At 40.9% G+C, this 16671-nt stretch overlaps 1 protein-coding gene across 1 annotated transcript in view; it reads right to left on the reverse strand.

The window, feature by feature from the left end:
• The window catches only part of ALMS1 (ALMS1 centrosome and basal body associated protein), a gene marked incomplete at its 5' end in the record, with an annotated part of 232273 nt that extends 216420 nt beyond the window's left edge, over positions 1 to 15853 (reverse strand). The window contains one exon of the mRNA XM_034953388.2: positions 15584 to 15853. Coding sequence (XP_034809279.2) covers positions 15584 to 15853 — 270 coding nt within the window. The remainder of the gene's footprint in view (positions 1 to 15583) is intronic.
• Between the last annotated feature and the right edge of the window lie 818 nt (positions 15854 to 16671).

Below are 16671 nucleotides of genomic sequence, written 5' to 3' on the forward strand. Positions count from 1 at the left end.
CTTGCCACAAAAAAAAAGGCAGTAACTACGTGAGATCACGAATATGTTAATTTGCTTGACTATGGCAACCATTTCACTAGGTATATGTATATCAAAACATCATGATGTATAAATATATACAATAAAGGAAAAAATAAACTAGAAATCAGTAACAGAAAAATAGCTGGAAAATCCCAACATACTTAAGAGGTTAAACAGTGTATTTCTAAATAGCATGTGGGTCAAATAAAAACTCTCAAAAGAAATTTAAAAATATTTTAACTAAATGAAAGTAAGAATACAACTTATCAAAATTTGTGATGCAGCAAAAGTAGTGCTTACTGGGAAATTTATAACACCGAATGTATATATTAGGAAAAAAATCTGAAATCAATTATCAAAGCTTCCAACTTAGGAAACTAGAAAAAGAAGAATAAATCATATTTAAAGTGAGGAGAAGAAAATAAATAAAAAGTTGAGCAGAAATCAATGAAACTGAGAATAGCAAATAAAGAGAGAAAATCAGTAAAAGCTTAAATGCTGGTTCTTTTGAAAAGATCAATAAAATCAATAAACCTCTGGCCAGGCTAATAAAACAAGATAAAGGATGCAAATTATAAACATCAAAAATGATGCCAGGTATGGTAGCTCACTCCTGTTATCCCAGCACTTTGGAAGGCCAGGGTGGGCAGATCACTTGAGGCCAGGAGTTTGAGACCAGCCTGGCCAAAGTGGTGAAACCCTAAATCTACTAAAAATGCAAAAATTAGCCGGGCATAGTGGCACACACCTATAATCCCAGCTACTCAGGTGGCTGAGGCACAAGAATCGCTTGAACCCAGGAGGCAGAGGTTGCAGTGAGGGAGACTGCGCCACTGCACTCCAGCCTCGGTGACACAGCAAGACTCTGTCTCAAAAAAAAGAAAAAAGAAAGAGAGGACATCACAACAGATCTCATGGACATTAAAAGGATAATAAAGGAACACTATAAACAACTCTATGCCCACAAATTTGATAGCCTAGATAAAATGAACGATTTCTTAAAAAAAGATAATCTGTCAAATCTGACACAAAAATAGACAAAATGAAGAGGCCTATATCTATTCGAAACACTGAATCATGAATTAATAGCCTTCTAAAACAGAAAGCACCAGACCCAGACAGGTTCACTGGTAATGCTACCAAACCCTGAAGGAGGAAATTGTACCAGTTCTCTAAAATCTCTCAGAAGACAGAATCAGAGAGAATACTTCTTAATCATTCTATGAAGTCTGTATTACCCTACTGCCAATACCAGACACACATTACCAAAAAAGAAAACAACAGACCATTATCTCCCATGAATATCAATGTAAAAATTCTCAGCAAAATATTAGCAAATCAAATTTAACAATGTACAAAAGTATTGTACATCATGACAAGTGGGTTTATTCCACGTATGCAAACTTGATTCAACATTCAAAAGTCAGTTAAGGCTGGACACAGTGGCTCCCACCTGTAATTCCAGCACTTTGAGAGGCCAAGGTGAGCAGATCACTTGAGCTCAGGAGTTCGAGACCAGCCTGGGCAACAAAGTGAGACCCCCTCCGCCACCTCTAAAAAAAATACAAAAATTAGCCTGGTATGGTGGCACATGCCTGTGGTCCCAGTTACTCAGGAGGGTGAAGTAGGAGGATGGCTTGAGCCTTGGAGGCAGAGGTTGCAGTGAGCCAAGATGGCAACACTGCACTCTAGCCTGGGTGACAACGCCAGACCCTGTCTCAAAAAAAAAAAAAAAAATCAATTAATATAATCCATCACATTGACAAGCTTTAGAAGAAAAACCACATGATCATATAACAGATGCAGAAAAAACATTTGACAACCTCTTCACGATATTCTCATTAAAATAGGAATAGAGGGGAATATTCTCAACTTGACATAGAGTATCTACAAAAAATCCTACAACTAATATCATACCTAATGAAACTTGAAGCTTTCCCTCTAAGATCAAGAACAAGGCAAGGATTCCCTCTCTGATATGATTTGGATATCTGTCCCTTCCAAATCTCATATTGAAATGTAATCCCCAGTGTTGGAGGTGGGGTCTGGTACAAGGTGACTGGATCATGGGGGCAGATCCTTCATGATTAGTTTAACACCATTCCCTTAGTGATAAGTGAGCGCTCACTCTAAGTTCACACAAGACCTGGTTGTTTAAAAGAGTGGCACCTCCTCCCTTGCTCTCTGGCTTCTGCTCTCGCCATGTGAGAGGCCTGCCCCCACTTCACCTTCCACCATGATTGTAAGCTCACCAGAAGCAGATGCTGGCACCAAGCTTCTCATACTCTGCAGAACCATGAGCCAATTAAACTTCTTTTCATTGTAACTTACCCAGCCTCAGGTGTTTCTTCATAGCAACACAATGATGACATAATACACCCTCTCACCACTGTCCAACAGTGTATTGGAGGTCATAGCTAATGCAATAAGACAAGAAAAGGAAATAAAAGGTACACAGACTGGGAAGGAGGAAATAAAACTCTGTTTGCAGATGACATGACTGTCTGTCTATACAGAAAATCCAGGCCAGGCGCAGTGGCTCACGCCTGTAATCCCAGCACTTTGGGAGGCTGAGAAGGGCAGATCACAAGGTCAGGAGTTTGAGACCAGCCTGGCCAACATAGTGAAACTCCATCTCTACTAAAAATACAAAAAAAAAAAAAAAAAATTAGCCAGGCATGGTGGCAGGCGCCTGTAATCCCAGCTACTCAGAAGGCTGAGGCAGGAGAATTGCTTGAACCCAGGAGGCAGAGGTTGCAATAAGCTGAGATCACACCACTGCACTCCAGCCCAGGTGACAGTGCCAGACTCCATCTCAAAAAAAAAAGAAAATCCAAAAGAACTGACAAAACTTTCCTGGAATTAATAAGTAAAACTAGCAAAACTGCAGAATATAGGTTAATATATAAAAGTCAATCACTTCCTGTATACCAGCAATCAAGTGGAATTTGAAGTTAAAAGTACAATAATACCATTTACATTAACAACCCAATAAATAAAATATTTAGGTATAAATCTAACTTAATACATGTAAGATCTATATGAGGAAAACTATAAAACTCGATGAATGAAATCAAAGAACTAAATAAATGAGAAGGTATTTCAACTTCATGAAATACTCAATATTGTCAAGATGTCAGTTCTTCCCAACTTGATCTATTAAGATCAATGCAATCCCAATCAAAATCCCAGCAATTTTTAATACACATCAATGAATTTAATCTAAAGTTTATATGGAGGGGCAAAAGACTCCGAATTGGAGGACTGACACTACCTAACTTCAAGACTTACCATAAAGCTACAGTAATAAAGACAGCATGTATCAATGAAATAGACACATTGATCAATAAAACAGAATTGAAGGCCCAGAAATAGACCCATATAAATGTATTCAATTGATTTTTTGACCAAAAAACGAAGGCAATACAATGGAGAAAGTCTTCTCAACAAATGGTGCTGGAACAACTGGACATTTACATGCAAAACAATGAACCCAGACACAGATCTGACATCCTTCACACACAAAAATTAATTCAAAGTGCAAAAGTATAAAAAGACCTAAATGCAAAGTGCAAAAGTATAAAACTCCTAGAAGATAACATAGGAGAAAATCTAGATGTCCTTGGGTTTGGTGATGGCTTTTTGGATACAATACTAAAGGCATATAATCTATGAAAGAAATAATTGATAAGCTGGATTTAATTAAAAACTTATTCTGCTTTGTGAAAAACACTGTCAAAAGAATAAAAAGACAAGCTATAGACTGGAAGAAAATATTTGCAAAAGACACATCTCTGATTCAGGATGTTAACAGTGAGGGAGGCTATGGAGAGGGGCAGGGCACAGATGGGAACTCTGTATTGCCCATTCAATATGGCTGTGAACCTAAAACTGCTCTAAAAGATAAAGTCTGTTTAAAAGCAAAACCGCACGCCTGTAATCCCAGCACTGTGGGAGGCCGAGGCAGGTGGATCACCTGAAGTCAGGAGTTCGAGACCAGCCTAACATGGTGAAATCCCATCTCTACTGAATACAAGAAAAAAAATTAGCTGAGCATGGTGGCATATGCCTGTAAACCCAGCTACTCAGGAGGCTGAGGCAGGAGAATCACTTGAATCCGGGAGGCAGAGGTTGCAGTGAGCCAAGATAATGCCATTGCATTCCAGCCTAGGCAACAAGAGCGAAACACCATCTCAAAAACAAAACAAAACAAAACAAAAAAACCCCAAAACAGAGGTCTGGTGAAGCATATAAAGAGCTTGGAAGTAATCACTCCCATCCCTGTCATAAAAAAAAAAGCTGAACAAACTAAAAAATCAAAACTCTTCTTATATCCATCAGAGAACTGAGATGAAGGGCAAACTATTGTTCCAAAAATTGGAGAGGTACATACACAGAGAATCACAACTTACCAGAGCAGAATCCCAAGAACAGAAACCACTGTGGGAACTAACTAGTACCAGGGAAGAAAAATCTAGTGTAATTGACAAATTGCTGGAGGTGCAATGCGACAACTTTGAGAATTAAAAGCCGCAGGGAAACCAGTCTTATGAAGGGCCTCCATACTTCTGTAAGTTTTATCTCCACAACCCCTAGCATGTTACCACAGTTAAGATGAGAGAAAAATACCTACTCCCCAGTTAGGGGGAGGGGGTTGGGGGTAACCATTTTGAATATTCCCAGAGTATTTTGTTCTTCTTAGAAAACTTGCCCTCAAACTATTTTACCAGAGCCTAACCAGGCCGGGCGCGGTAGCTCAAGCCTGTAATCCTAGCACTTTGGGAGGCCGAGGAGGGTGGATCACGAGGTCAGGAGATCGAGACCAACCCGTCTAACACGGTTAAACCCTGTCTCTACTAAAAATACAAAAAATTAGCCAGGCGTGGTGGCAGGCGCCTGTAGTCCCAGCTACTTGGGAGGCTGAGGCAGGAGAATGGCATGAAACTGGGAGGCGGAGCTTGCAGTGAGCTGAGATCGCGCCACTGCACCCCCAGCCTGTGCGACAGAGCAAGACTCCGTCTCAAAAAAAAAAAAAAAAGAAAGAATGGACAATCTGAATAGACCCATAAGAAGAAAAAAGAGTGATTTAGTAATTAAAATACTATGCCCCATCCTGCAAAAAAAAAAAAAAAAAAAAAAAGCTCAGACCCATTTGATGTAACCTATCGAACTTACAAAGAATTAATGCCAGTCCTTCACAAACTCTTCCAAAACCAATAGGAATACTTTCAATTCACTTTATGAGGTCAATATTACCCTGATACCAAACCAGACAAAAGCATCAAAAGAAAACTACAGACCAATATATCTTACAAATATAGACGGAATAACTCTAAACAAAATACAAGCGTGTGTGTGTGTGTGTGTGTGTGTGTGTGTGTGTGTGTGTATTTCTATGACAGGCAACACATAAAATGTTTATACACTGTGACAAAGTGAGTTATTTTCACAAGGCTGGTTTAATAACCTAATATCAATTAATGTAATACATCGATTAATAATTTGACAAAATTATTATTAAAAACACTTAAGAAATTAGGGATAGAAACTTCATCAGTATGATAAGGGCATCTATTAAAAACCCACAACTAACATCATACTCGCGGGTAAAAGACTGGATGCTTTCTCCCTAAGACAAGTTTGTCCAACCCACAGCCGAGGACCATGAATGTGGCCCAACACAAATTCGTAAACCTTCTTAAAACATTATATTTTTGCAATTTTTTTTTTAGCTCATCAGCTATTGTTAGTGTATTTTATGTGTGGCCCAAGACAATTCTTCCAATGTAGCCCAGAGAAGCCAAAAGATTGGACACCCCTGCCCTAAGATCAGGAATAAAAAAGCATATACACTCTTACCCCTCCTATTCAATATTTTACTAAAGGTTCTAGCCAGGGCAATTAGCCATAAATAAATACATAAAAGGCATCCAGATTGGAAAGAAAAAATAAAGCTATATATATTTGCCCTTGACATGATCTTTACAAGAAAATCATAGAGAACCCACAAATAATCTACTAGGATGAATAAACAAGTTCAGAAGAGATTCAGAAACAATATTAATATATATAAAAATCAAGTGTTTTTAAACATCTACAACGAATAACCCAAACATTCAATTAAGAAAAATAATTCCACTTACAATACCATTAAAAACAATATTTTGAAGAATTTAAGAAAAAAAGTGCAATTCTGAAAACTATAAAACATTATTGAAATTTAAAGAAGATCTAATTACAGTTGTATGCCACATCAGAACATTTCCATCAACTACAGACCACATACATAATGGTGGTCCTATAAGATTATAATACCGGCCCAGCATGGTGGCTCACGCCTCTAATCCCAGCACTTTGGGAGGCCAAGGTGGGCAGATCACTTGAGTCAGGAGTTCGGGACCAGCCTAGGCAACATGACAAAACCCCATCTCTACTAAAAATACAAAAATTAGCCAGGCATGGTGGCACACACCTGTAATCCCAGCTACTCAGGAGGCTGAGACATGAGAATCACTTGAGCCTGGGAAGCGGTGGTTGCAGTGGGCGGAGATTGTGTCACTGCACTCCAGCCTGGGTGACAGAGCGAGACTCTGTCTCAAAAAAAAAAAAATATGTATATATATATATACACACATATATATATACACATATATATACACATATATATACACACATATATATACACACATATATATACACATATATATACACATATATATATACACATATATATACACATATATATATACATATATATGTAAAATACCATATTTTTACTATACCTTTTCTAGTATTTGTGTTAGATACACAAACGTATCCAACACAAATACTCACCATGGTGTTACAACTGCCTACCGTATTCAGTACTGTAACATGCTGTACAGGTTTGTAGCCTAGGAGCAAACAGTTAGACTATATAGCCTAGGTGTGTAGTAGGCTATGCCATCTAGGTTTGTGTACGTACACTATATGATGTTTGCACAACAATGAAATACTGTAATGAAACATTTCTCAGAATGTATCCTCATCATTAATTGACACAACTATAAATGAAAGGATATCCCATGTTCATGAACCAAATGATTAGGCCAGGCACGGTGGCTCACGCCTGCAATCCCAGCACTTTGAGAGGCCGAGGCAGGTGGATCACTTGAAGTCAGGAGTTCGAGACCAGCCTGGTCAACATGGTGAAACCCCGTCTCCACTAAAAATACAAAAATAAACCAGGGATGGTGGTGTGCATCTGTAATCCCAGCTACTGGAGGCTGAGGCAGGAGAACTGCTTGAACCCAGGAGGCAGAGGTTTCAGTGAGCTGAGATTGCACCACTGCACTCCAGCCTGGGCAAGACACCAACTCAACAACAACAAAAAAAAGGACCAGATGATTTAATATCAAGATGACCATACTCCCAAATTGATCTACAGATTCATCACAATCTCTATCAAAATACTAGCTGGCTTCTTTGCAGAAATTGACAAGCTAATCTAAAATTCATATGGAATTGCAAGGGGCTCCAGAATGGCTAAAATATCTTGAAAAAGGAAAGCAAAGTTGGAGAACTCCCCCATTTCAAAACTTACTATAAAGCAATATTAATCAAAAGAGTGTCTCCTAGTCAGGCATGGTGGCTCACGCCTGTAATCCCAGCACATTGAGAGGCCGAGGTGGGCAGATGGCTTTAGCCCAAGAGTTTGAGACCAGCCTGGGCAACATGGTGAGATTCCATCCCTACAAAACCTACAAAAATTAGCCAGGCATGGTGGCATGTGCCTGTAGTTCCAGCTACTTGGTAGGCTGACATAGGAGGTCCACTTGAGCCCAGGAGGTGGAGGTTGCAGTGAGCCGAGATTGCACCACTGCATGCACTCCAGCCTGGGCAACAAAGAGACACCTATCTCAGAAAAAAAAAAAAAAAAAAAGTGCTTCCTGGCATAAGGTGGGCATATAGATCAATGAAATAGAATTGGGAATCCAGAAATAAACCCATATATCTATGGCTAACTGATTTTCTACAAGGGTACTAAGACCAATCAATGGGGAAAAGAACAGCCTCTTTAACAAATGGTGCTGCAGAAAGACAAACTGCCTATTCTTCCAAGTGGGAGCTAAACAACAAGTACATGTGGAAGCAGAGTATGGAATGACAGAGAGTGGAATCTTGGAAGGGTGGGGAGTGTGAGAGTGGGGTGGATGAAGAGAAATTACTTAATGAGTACAACGTAGGCTACTCCAGTGACGGATACGCTAAAAGCCCTGACTTCACCGCTATGCAATATATCAATGTAACAAAATTATACTTGAACTCTATAAATTTACACAAATCAATAAAATTTAAAAAAAAACAGTGCTGGATAGTCACATACGAAAGAATAAAGTTTGAACCCTTTCTTCATATCGTATACAAAAATTAACTCAAAATGGATCAAAGACCTACATGTAATAGCAATACTATAAAATCTCAAAGAAAACATAGTAGGTCCTCATGACCTCACATTTGTCAAGGGACTGTATCTGGTCAATTCCTTGATTGATAAGGGATTATATATGTAATATGCATATATATAAAGAATATATATAAAGAATTCTTACAATCCAATAGTAAATAGACAAATAACCCAATTAAAGAATGGGCAAAAAACCTGAATAGATATTTCTCCAAAGAAGACACACAAATGGCCAGGAAGCACATGGATAGATGCATGAACCATAAGGGAAATGCAAATCAAAACTACAAAAAAGTCAGGTAATAACAAGTGCTGATAAGGATGTGGAGAAACTGGAACTCTCATACACTGCTAATAGGAAGGCCACTTTGGAAAACAATCTGGCAGATCCTTAAAAGGTTAACAGAATTCCATATGTCCCAAAAATTCTACTCCTAGATATACATCCAAGAGAAATGAATCCATATGTCCACACATACACTTATATAAGAATGTCTACGGTAGCACTATACATAATAGCCAAAAAGTAGGAAAAAAAACATGTCCATCAACTGATGAATGGATATACAAAATATCACATATCCATATAATAAAATATTATTCAGCCATATAAAGTAATGAAGTACTGATACATGCCACATCACAGGTGAATCCTGAAACCATTAAGCTAAGTGAAAGAAGCCCAGTCACAAAAACACATATCATTCCATTTATATGAAATGCCCAAAATAGGTAAATCTATAGACAGAAGGCAGAGTAATAGTTGCATATGGGGAATGGAAGACGGGGGATATCAGCTAAAGTGTATGGGGTTTCTTTTAGAAGTGATAAAATGGTCTAAAATTGACCGTGATCATGATGGCACATATCTATGAGTATACAGAAAACGACCGAATTGTGCACTTTAAATTAAAGGTGAATTGTACAGTATGTGAATGATATCTCAAAAAGCTATTAAAATGTTTTTAAGTAAGTCAATTAAGCACTCAACACAAGGAAATCACACACACACACACACACACACACATATCAAAGTAAACCTAAGGAAATAGTAAAAGATGAAAACTGAACTTATTATTAAAATTAATAATTTTTAATAATTAAAAAATAAACAGCAACAGAAACTTAAATCAAGAGCTGTGTCCTTGAATGAAAAATAAATTAAATAAACCCCTACCTAGTCAAATCAGGAGAAAAATAAAGCATAATTACACAAAATTGGGAATGAGAAGTGAAAATAACCACAGAGGCAAATGAAAAAATAAAGAATACTGTGTAGCACTCCATTAAAATTAATTAGAAACCCTTACTGAAAAGAATGATTTCCTAGGAAAACCACCAAAATTAACCCAAGAAAGGAGAACATATATAGACTACAACCCTGAAAGGAATACAGAGATAGTTTAAATGGTGATATCTTTCAAACATACAAGAAAGAAAAATTCCTTTGTACTTACGCTGTTCCAGAAAAACAAAAATCACCCAAGTACCTTTTATGAAAATGGCATAATATTGATGTCAAGTTTGATAAATACTGGCCAAGAAAACAAAAAACAAACAGAAAAACATTTAAAACCATTATCAAATATCTGCAAATAAAATCTAGCAGTTCCTCAAGAGAAAAGCACACTACGACTAAATAGTTTTTACCCTAGGAACACAAAACAGGATTAATATTAAGAATAAAACGTATACAAGGCCAGGCGCGGTGGCTCAAGCCTGTAATCCCAGCACTTTGGGAGGCCGAGGCGGGTGTATCACGAGGTCAGGAGATGGAGACCATCCTGGCTAACACGGTGAAACCCCGTCTCTACCAAAAATACAAAAAAATAGCCGGGCGTGGTGGCGGGCGCCTGTAGTCGCAGCTACTCAGGAGGCTGAGGCAGGAGAATGGCATGAACTTGGGAGGCTGAGTTTGCAGTGAGCCGAGATTGCGCCACTACACTCCAGCCTGGGTGACAGAGTGAGACTCCATCTCAAAAAAAAAAAAAAAAAAAAAAGAATAAAACGTATATGAATAGGTTAAAAAAATAAATTGTGCACTGTAGATAAATTTGGAGATGGGGAGCAGAAAAGGGAGAGGTTCAGCCTGTGTTCTCTTCTTTGAAACTGTAACCTGCTTATGGGGGGATGTTGAACTCTGGGTGGGAGACAGAAGTTAAGAGGGAAGATAGGGAAAGAAGCTGACAGAGAGGAAACTAAAGATTTCCAAGCACTGTTGGGCCGGGCGCAGTGGCTCATCACATCTGTAATGCCAGCACTTTGGGAGGCCGAGGCGGGTGGATAACCTGAGGTCAAGAGATCAAGACCATCCTGGCCAACATGGTGAAACCCCATCTCTACTAAAAATACAAAAATTAGCTGGGCATGGTGGCGCGCATCTGTAGTCCCAGCTACTGGGGAGGCTGAGGCAGGAGAATCACTTGAACCCAGGAGGCGGAGGTTGCAGTTAGCCAAGATCGGGCCACTGCCACTCCAGCCTGGTGACAAAAGCGAGAGACTCCATCTTAAAAAGAAAAAAAAAAAAAAGATTTCCAAGCACTGTTGATGACCCAATTAAAAGTTGGAGACCAAGAATTTCTAGTGATGCCAACCCAGAGAACTGAATTATCTTCCCCAGCACAACTCAGAAATTCAGGTTAAGGAATTACAAGAAGTGTTTGAATGGTCTGTAGGACCAGCATAAAAACAACATAAGGCTCTGAATCACTCACTTCCCTCTTAAAAAGACTTAGTTATAAGACTGGTCATATTTTGCTTCAAATTTAAACAGTATCATAGCTTAACTCAGCCTTAGTAACAGGACTACAAACTTAATCACTGCCTTATATAACACCACTATAACTCCCTTATTATCTAGTGAGATATGAGAGTAAATTGAATAACACAATTTTGTCATTTAACTTGAGAGTAAACTGGATGAAATTAATGTTTCCTATTATTTGATCTCATCCTCTAAATACGCAACATTAGATGTTATACAACACATCTAAGAATTTCACAGTTCATAAATTTCTAGCAAGAAACATACTAAGCATTTTTTGCTTAAACACTTTCCAACCTATGCCAGTAAGTTTCAATATGCCAGTGAACTAAAGGAAAAATTATCTGAATACTCCTTGTATCATTGTAAATCTACCTTTAATACAGAAAATCATCTATATATTCTATATATTATCATATATTCTCTCAGGTAAATAAGAAAATATCTAATTTTTCTCAGGGGAAAGAAAAAACTGTGGGGAGGAAAAAAATACTCTGGGCTCTCAGAAGTAAGATTTTCTATTACCCATAGATAGTTCACTATTAGAGGCCGGGCGCGGTGGCTCATGCCTCTAATCCCAACACTTTGGGAGGCTGAGGCAGGCAGATCACAGGTCAGGAGTTCAAGACCAGCCTGGCCAACATGGTGAAACCCCATCTCTACTAAAAATACAAAAATTAGCCAGGCTTGGTGGTGGATACCTGTAATCCCAGCTACTCGGGAGGCTGAGGCAGGAGAATTGCTTGAACCCAGGAGGCAGAGGTTGCAGTGAACCAAGATCGTGACACTGCACTCCAGCCTGGGCAACAGAGCAAGACTTCATCTCGGCGGGGGAAAAAAAAGATAGTTCATTATTAAACAGGATAATAATTTTCTCACATTGGCTGTAGTAAAAGAGGGTTAGCTTAAAAATTCCTCCTCTGGGTCCCTATCTCTCACCATATGCAAAGATTAACTCAAGATGGATTAAAGACTTAAATGTAAGGCCCGAAATTATAATAATCCTAAAGAATACTTAGGAAAAAAGTTTATGATTAAGACCTCAAAAGCAAATGCAACAAAAATAAAAACAGACAAATGGAACTTAATTAAACTAGAAGAGCTCCTGCACAGCAAAATAAACTACCAACAGAGTAAACAGACAACCTACAGGATGGGAGAAAATATCTGCAAACTATGCATCTGACAAAGGACTAATAACCAGCATCTATAAGGAACTCAAACAAATCAACAGGGAAAAAAAAACAAATAACCCCACTAAAAAGCGGGCAAAAGATTGAACAGACACTTCTCAAAAGAAGACATACGAGCGGCCAAAAAACATGAAAAAATGCTCAACATCACTAAGCATCAGAGAAATGCAAATTAAAATCACAATGAGATACCATCTCACACCAGTCAGAATGGCTATTATTAAAAAGTCAAAAAATAGATGTTGGCAAGGATGAGAAGAAAAGGGAACGCGTATACACTGTTGTTGGGAATGTAAATTGTTCAACTCCTATGGAAAGCAGTATGGAGATTTCTTGAAGAACTCAAAACAGAACTACCATTTGACCCAGCAATCCTACTACTGGGTATCTATACAAAGGAAAATAAATCATTTCATCAAAAAGACATCTGAGCCAGGCACACTGGCTCACACCTGTAGTCCCAGCACTTTGGGAAGCCAAGGCAGAGTACCACTTGAGCCCAGGTGTTCTACACCAGCTAGACGCCATTAAAAAAAAAGAAAAAAATCTGTGCTCATATGTTTATCACAGCACCGTTCACAATAGCAAAGTCATGAAATCAACCTAAGTGTCCATCAACAACTGAATGGGTAAAGAAAATGTAGTATGTATTAATATACATTGTGGAATATTATGCAGCTATAAACAGAATGAAATCCTGTCCTTTGCAGCAACATGGATGGAGCCTGGAGGCTATTTATCAAGTGAAACAATTCAGAAACAGAAAATCAAATACCACATGCTCTCACTGATAAGACAAGTGGGTACAATGGGTACACAGAGACATAAAGATAAATGGGTACAATAAGTACACACAGACATAAAGATGGAAATAAACAGACACTGGGGGCTCCAGAAGGAGGAGAGAAGGGCTGAAAAATTACCTATCAAGTACAATGTTACACTATCAGGTACAAAGGTATATTATTTGGGTGAGAGGTTCACTAGAAGCCCAAACCTCACCATTATGCAATATATCCATGTTAATTACGTGCATATGTACCCCCAAATCTAAAATTAAATTAAAATTTTGTTTAAAAAACTCCTCCTCTAGGCTTCAAGATAAAGTTTGAATATTAATAGTTATTCAAGCAAGAAGTCACAGGACAAAATAAAAGTTAGAAGACCTAGTCAACAAGTGTAGCTTTAATTATGGTCTCTGTGTAAATGACTTACAACTTGAAATCTCTAGCCCAGCCTTCTCCTTCAATCTTCAAAACCAAACTCATAATCTTAAGATTCACCCAACCAATTCCACCACCCACTCACAGCCACCACCTCCACCATAAATCTGGCCATATCTTAATATTGGCACAACCATTCAAACAATAACCTAACACCTGGCTACTTCACCTTTCACATCCCATCCGTTATTAAGCATGATGATTTTGCCTCTTAAATATCTCTCAAATCAGTCCACTTTTCCCTGTATCCACCAACACTTCCCTATTCCAAAATTTCATCATCTTTTGCCTGGCAATGCTGCAATGGTCTCCTAATTTATGCCCTTGACCTATGGCTACTGCTCCCCATCCCACCTTGCTATCACAGCTGTTCCACATTCTGCTATACACCTGACCTTTCTGAAACACCTAACTTATCATACATCCCCTCGTTTCAAATATTTTCTTCAACTCCCCAAAGCTCCAGAGATAAAGCCCCTAAATCCTTGGCATAGCACACAAAGCCTTGCAGTCTGTGCTCAAACCACGTTGGCTTCTGGGTCCTGGAAAATGCCATGCTCTCTCTCATCAACAGTACCTTTTCATGTGTTTTTCCCTTAGCTAGACGGCTCTTTCCCTCCCCTTTGCCTGATTAACCTTAAACTGTCTTCAGATATCAGCTCTATCATAACCTCCTCAAGAAGGCTTTCCCAACTTCACTGACAAGGCCAGATTATCTTACTTTATGCTTTCATACAATATTAGCACATATATTAGTTTCACTTTATGTGATCATCTGAAATCTGTCTGCCTCCCTGTCTAGACCATGAACACGAGGAAGGCAGAGACCAAAAATGTTTGGGTTCACCAAGCTTTCCTTGGCACCCAGCACAATGTGTAGCACATGGTGAATTCTAATAATACATGTTCAATGAATTAAGTACCCCCTGGAATATTCACCAGACAAAACAACAACTACTGCTCATTAGTGACAAAACTCTACACCTTCACTGTCTGTGATGATGGAACTGTTCCATTATCTGCTCTGTCCAACATGGTAGCCACTAGCCTAGTGTGGCTGCTGAGCACTTGAAAACCGGTAAGAACAGACGCATGGAATTTTTCATTTAATTTATTTTTAACTCTTACTCAAAACTATAATAGTTTTCTCTTTAAGATGTAAAAAGCCACACGTGGCCAGTGGCTACTGTACTGAACAGGGCAGGTCTTGCTCCTCGAAAAGCAGTAAGTTAAAAAAAGGGGGGTAAGGGCAGCAAATTAAATGGAGAGTTATTTTCAAAATGATCTTCGGGGGTCTACCATGAAATCGGCTTTCTCCATTGTGTATTATCTGTGCTTTGTAGTTTTGCAGACTGTTTGGAGCCGCATCACAAGCCTCCTGCATTCCAAGCCCCTCCTATCGGCTGGGGAACCCCTTTATTGCTACAAATGATGGTCCAGGGGAGGAAAACCCGCGGGGAGCCTCTCCAGACTAACTGATCGCGCGGTGTACATTATCCACATTACTCCCTCAGGGGGAGTCCTGCAATTCAGTCAAGCTAATCTGTTCACTGTCTCCCCAACAAGATGCTCCCCAGGCAACCACTCGCTCCGGTCCTACACTGCCTTTTCCCTCCTTCAAGGCTCGACACACCCGTGGTCCTCTCTCAGCGTTTCTCACCCCCACTCACGGGGAATGCAGGCTCCCCTGAACGTCTACGGGAGTTCAAAAGGCCCAGGACCCACCGAGGGGGAGGAAACGAGAAGTCTTTGCCACAAAGCCTGGGAGACGCGGAGCAGCCGGCCGGCACCTGGGCTGGAGTCTGGGCCGCCTACTAGCCTCAGCTGCGCGCGTTTTCTCCGTCAGGCGGCGTGACCTGCGGGCGGGCGGAGCGCTCGGGGCCCAACCTCCACCCCCAACTCGCCGCGGCTCCACACCCCTCCCGGCCCGCCTCACCTTCTCCAGGGAGGTCTGCTCGCCCTCCGAGTAGCGGTGCTGCGGGGGCGACGGCGGAGGCAAAATCCTGCCGGGGTGCGCCTGCAGCCAGGCCTTGGCCTCCTCGTCCTCCTCGTCGTCTATACTTTCCAGATGCTGGGGCCCGTAGTGAGAGTCGCAGTCCAACTCCCGCCCCGCCTCTTCCTCCACCTCCTCCACGACCACTACGTCGTCCACGTTCGCCGCCGCCGCCGCTGCAGCCTCCTCCTCCTCCTCCTCCTCCTCCTCCTCCTCCTCCTCCTCCTCCTCCTCCTCCTCCTCCTCCTCCTCCTCCTCCTCCTCCTCCTCCTCCTCCTCCTCCTCCTCCTCCTCCTCCTCCTCCTCCTCCTCCTCCAGCTCGCCCGGCCATGGCAGATCCTCGGGCTCCATGTTGGTGTCTCGCTCTGGGCGGCAGAGGAGGAGGAGGGGCGGGGGAGGGAGGGGAAGGGGAGAGCCCTGACTGGCGGTTGTGGCCCAGCTTAGGCGCAATGCCGCCCGCCTGGGCGTGGCCGGAAGACCGCGCGCGCGTTGCTAGGGACGCCGCGCGAGGCCCGGCGGGAACGCCTTAGGGCGGAGGTTTGCTACAGGCGACGCTGCCGCCTCGCCGCCGTCACCGGCCGGGACCTTGCGAACTGTACTGTAAGCTCACAATAAACCAGGACTGGGCGCCTTCCGGGGCGCAGAGGGCCCCGCGCAAGGACAGTGTAGTTCTCGGCTGGGGTGGAGTTTCGCCCCTGCACAGAGAAGAGATCAAACTCTAGGACGTACCCGTTATAATCACACATGCAAATTATAAAGTTTTAAAGGTTGCGTATCTCCTAAAGTGTCAAGCTGTATGGTGGGCGCTTGAACCTAACCGTGGAAAAGTGTCACGGGTTGTTAGAGGGATTAAGAACTGGGCACTGGCATCAGAAAGATCGGAGTTTGAATCCTGGCATCACCACTTAAAGTGGTGTGACTTTGTGTTTATAAAACGATGATAATAGGCCATCGCATAGGATGGGTGTGATAATTAAAGGAAATAATCAATGTGAAGGACTTAGTGATAGGTTGGTTATTGTACAATAACT

Source organism: Pan paniscus, chromosome 12 (assembly GCF_029289425.2).
Source record: "Pan paniscus chromosome 12, NHGRI_mPanPan1-v2.0_pri, whole genome shotgun sequence".
Lineage (NCBI taxonomy): Eukaryota > Metazoa > Chordata > Mammalia > Primates > Hominidae > Pan > Pan paniscus.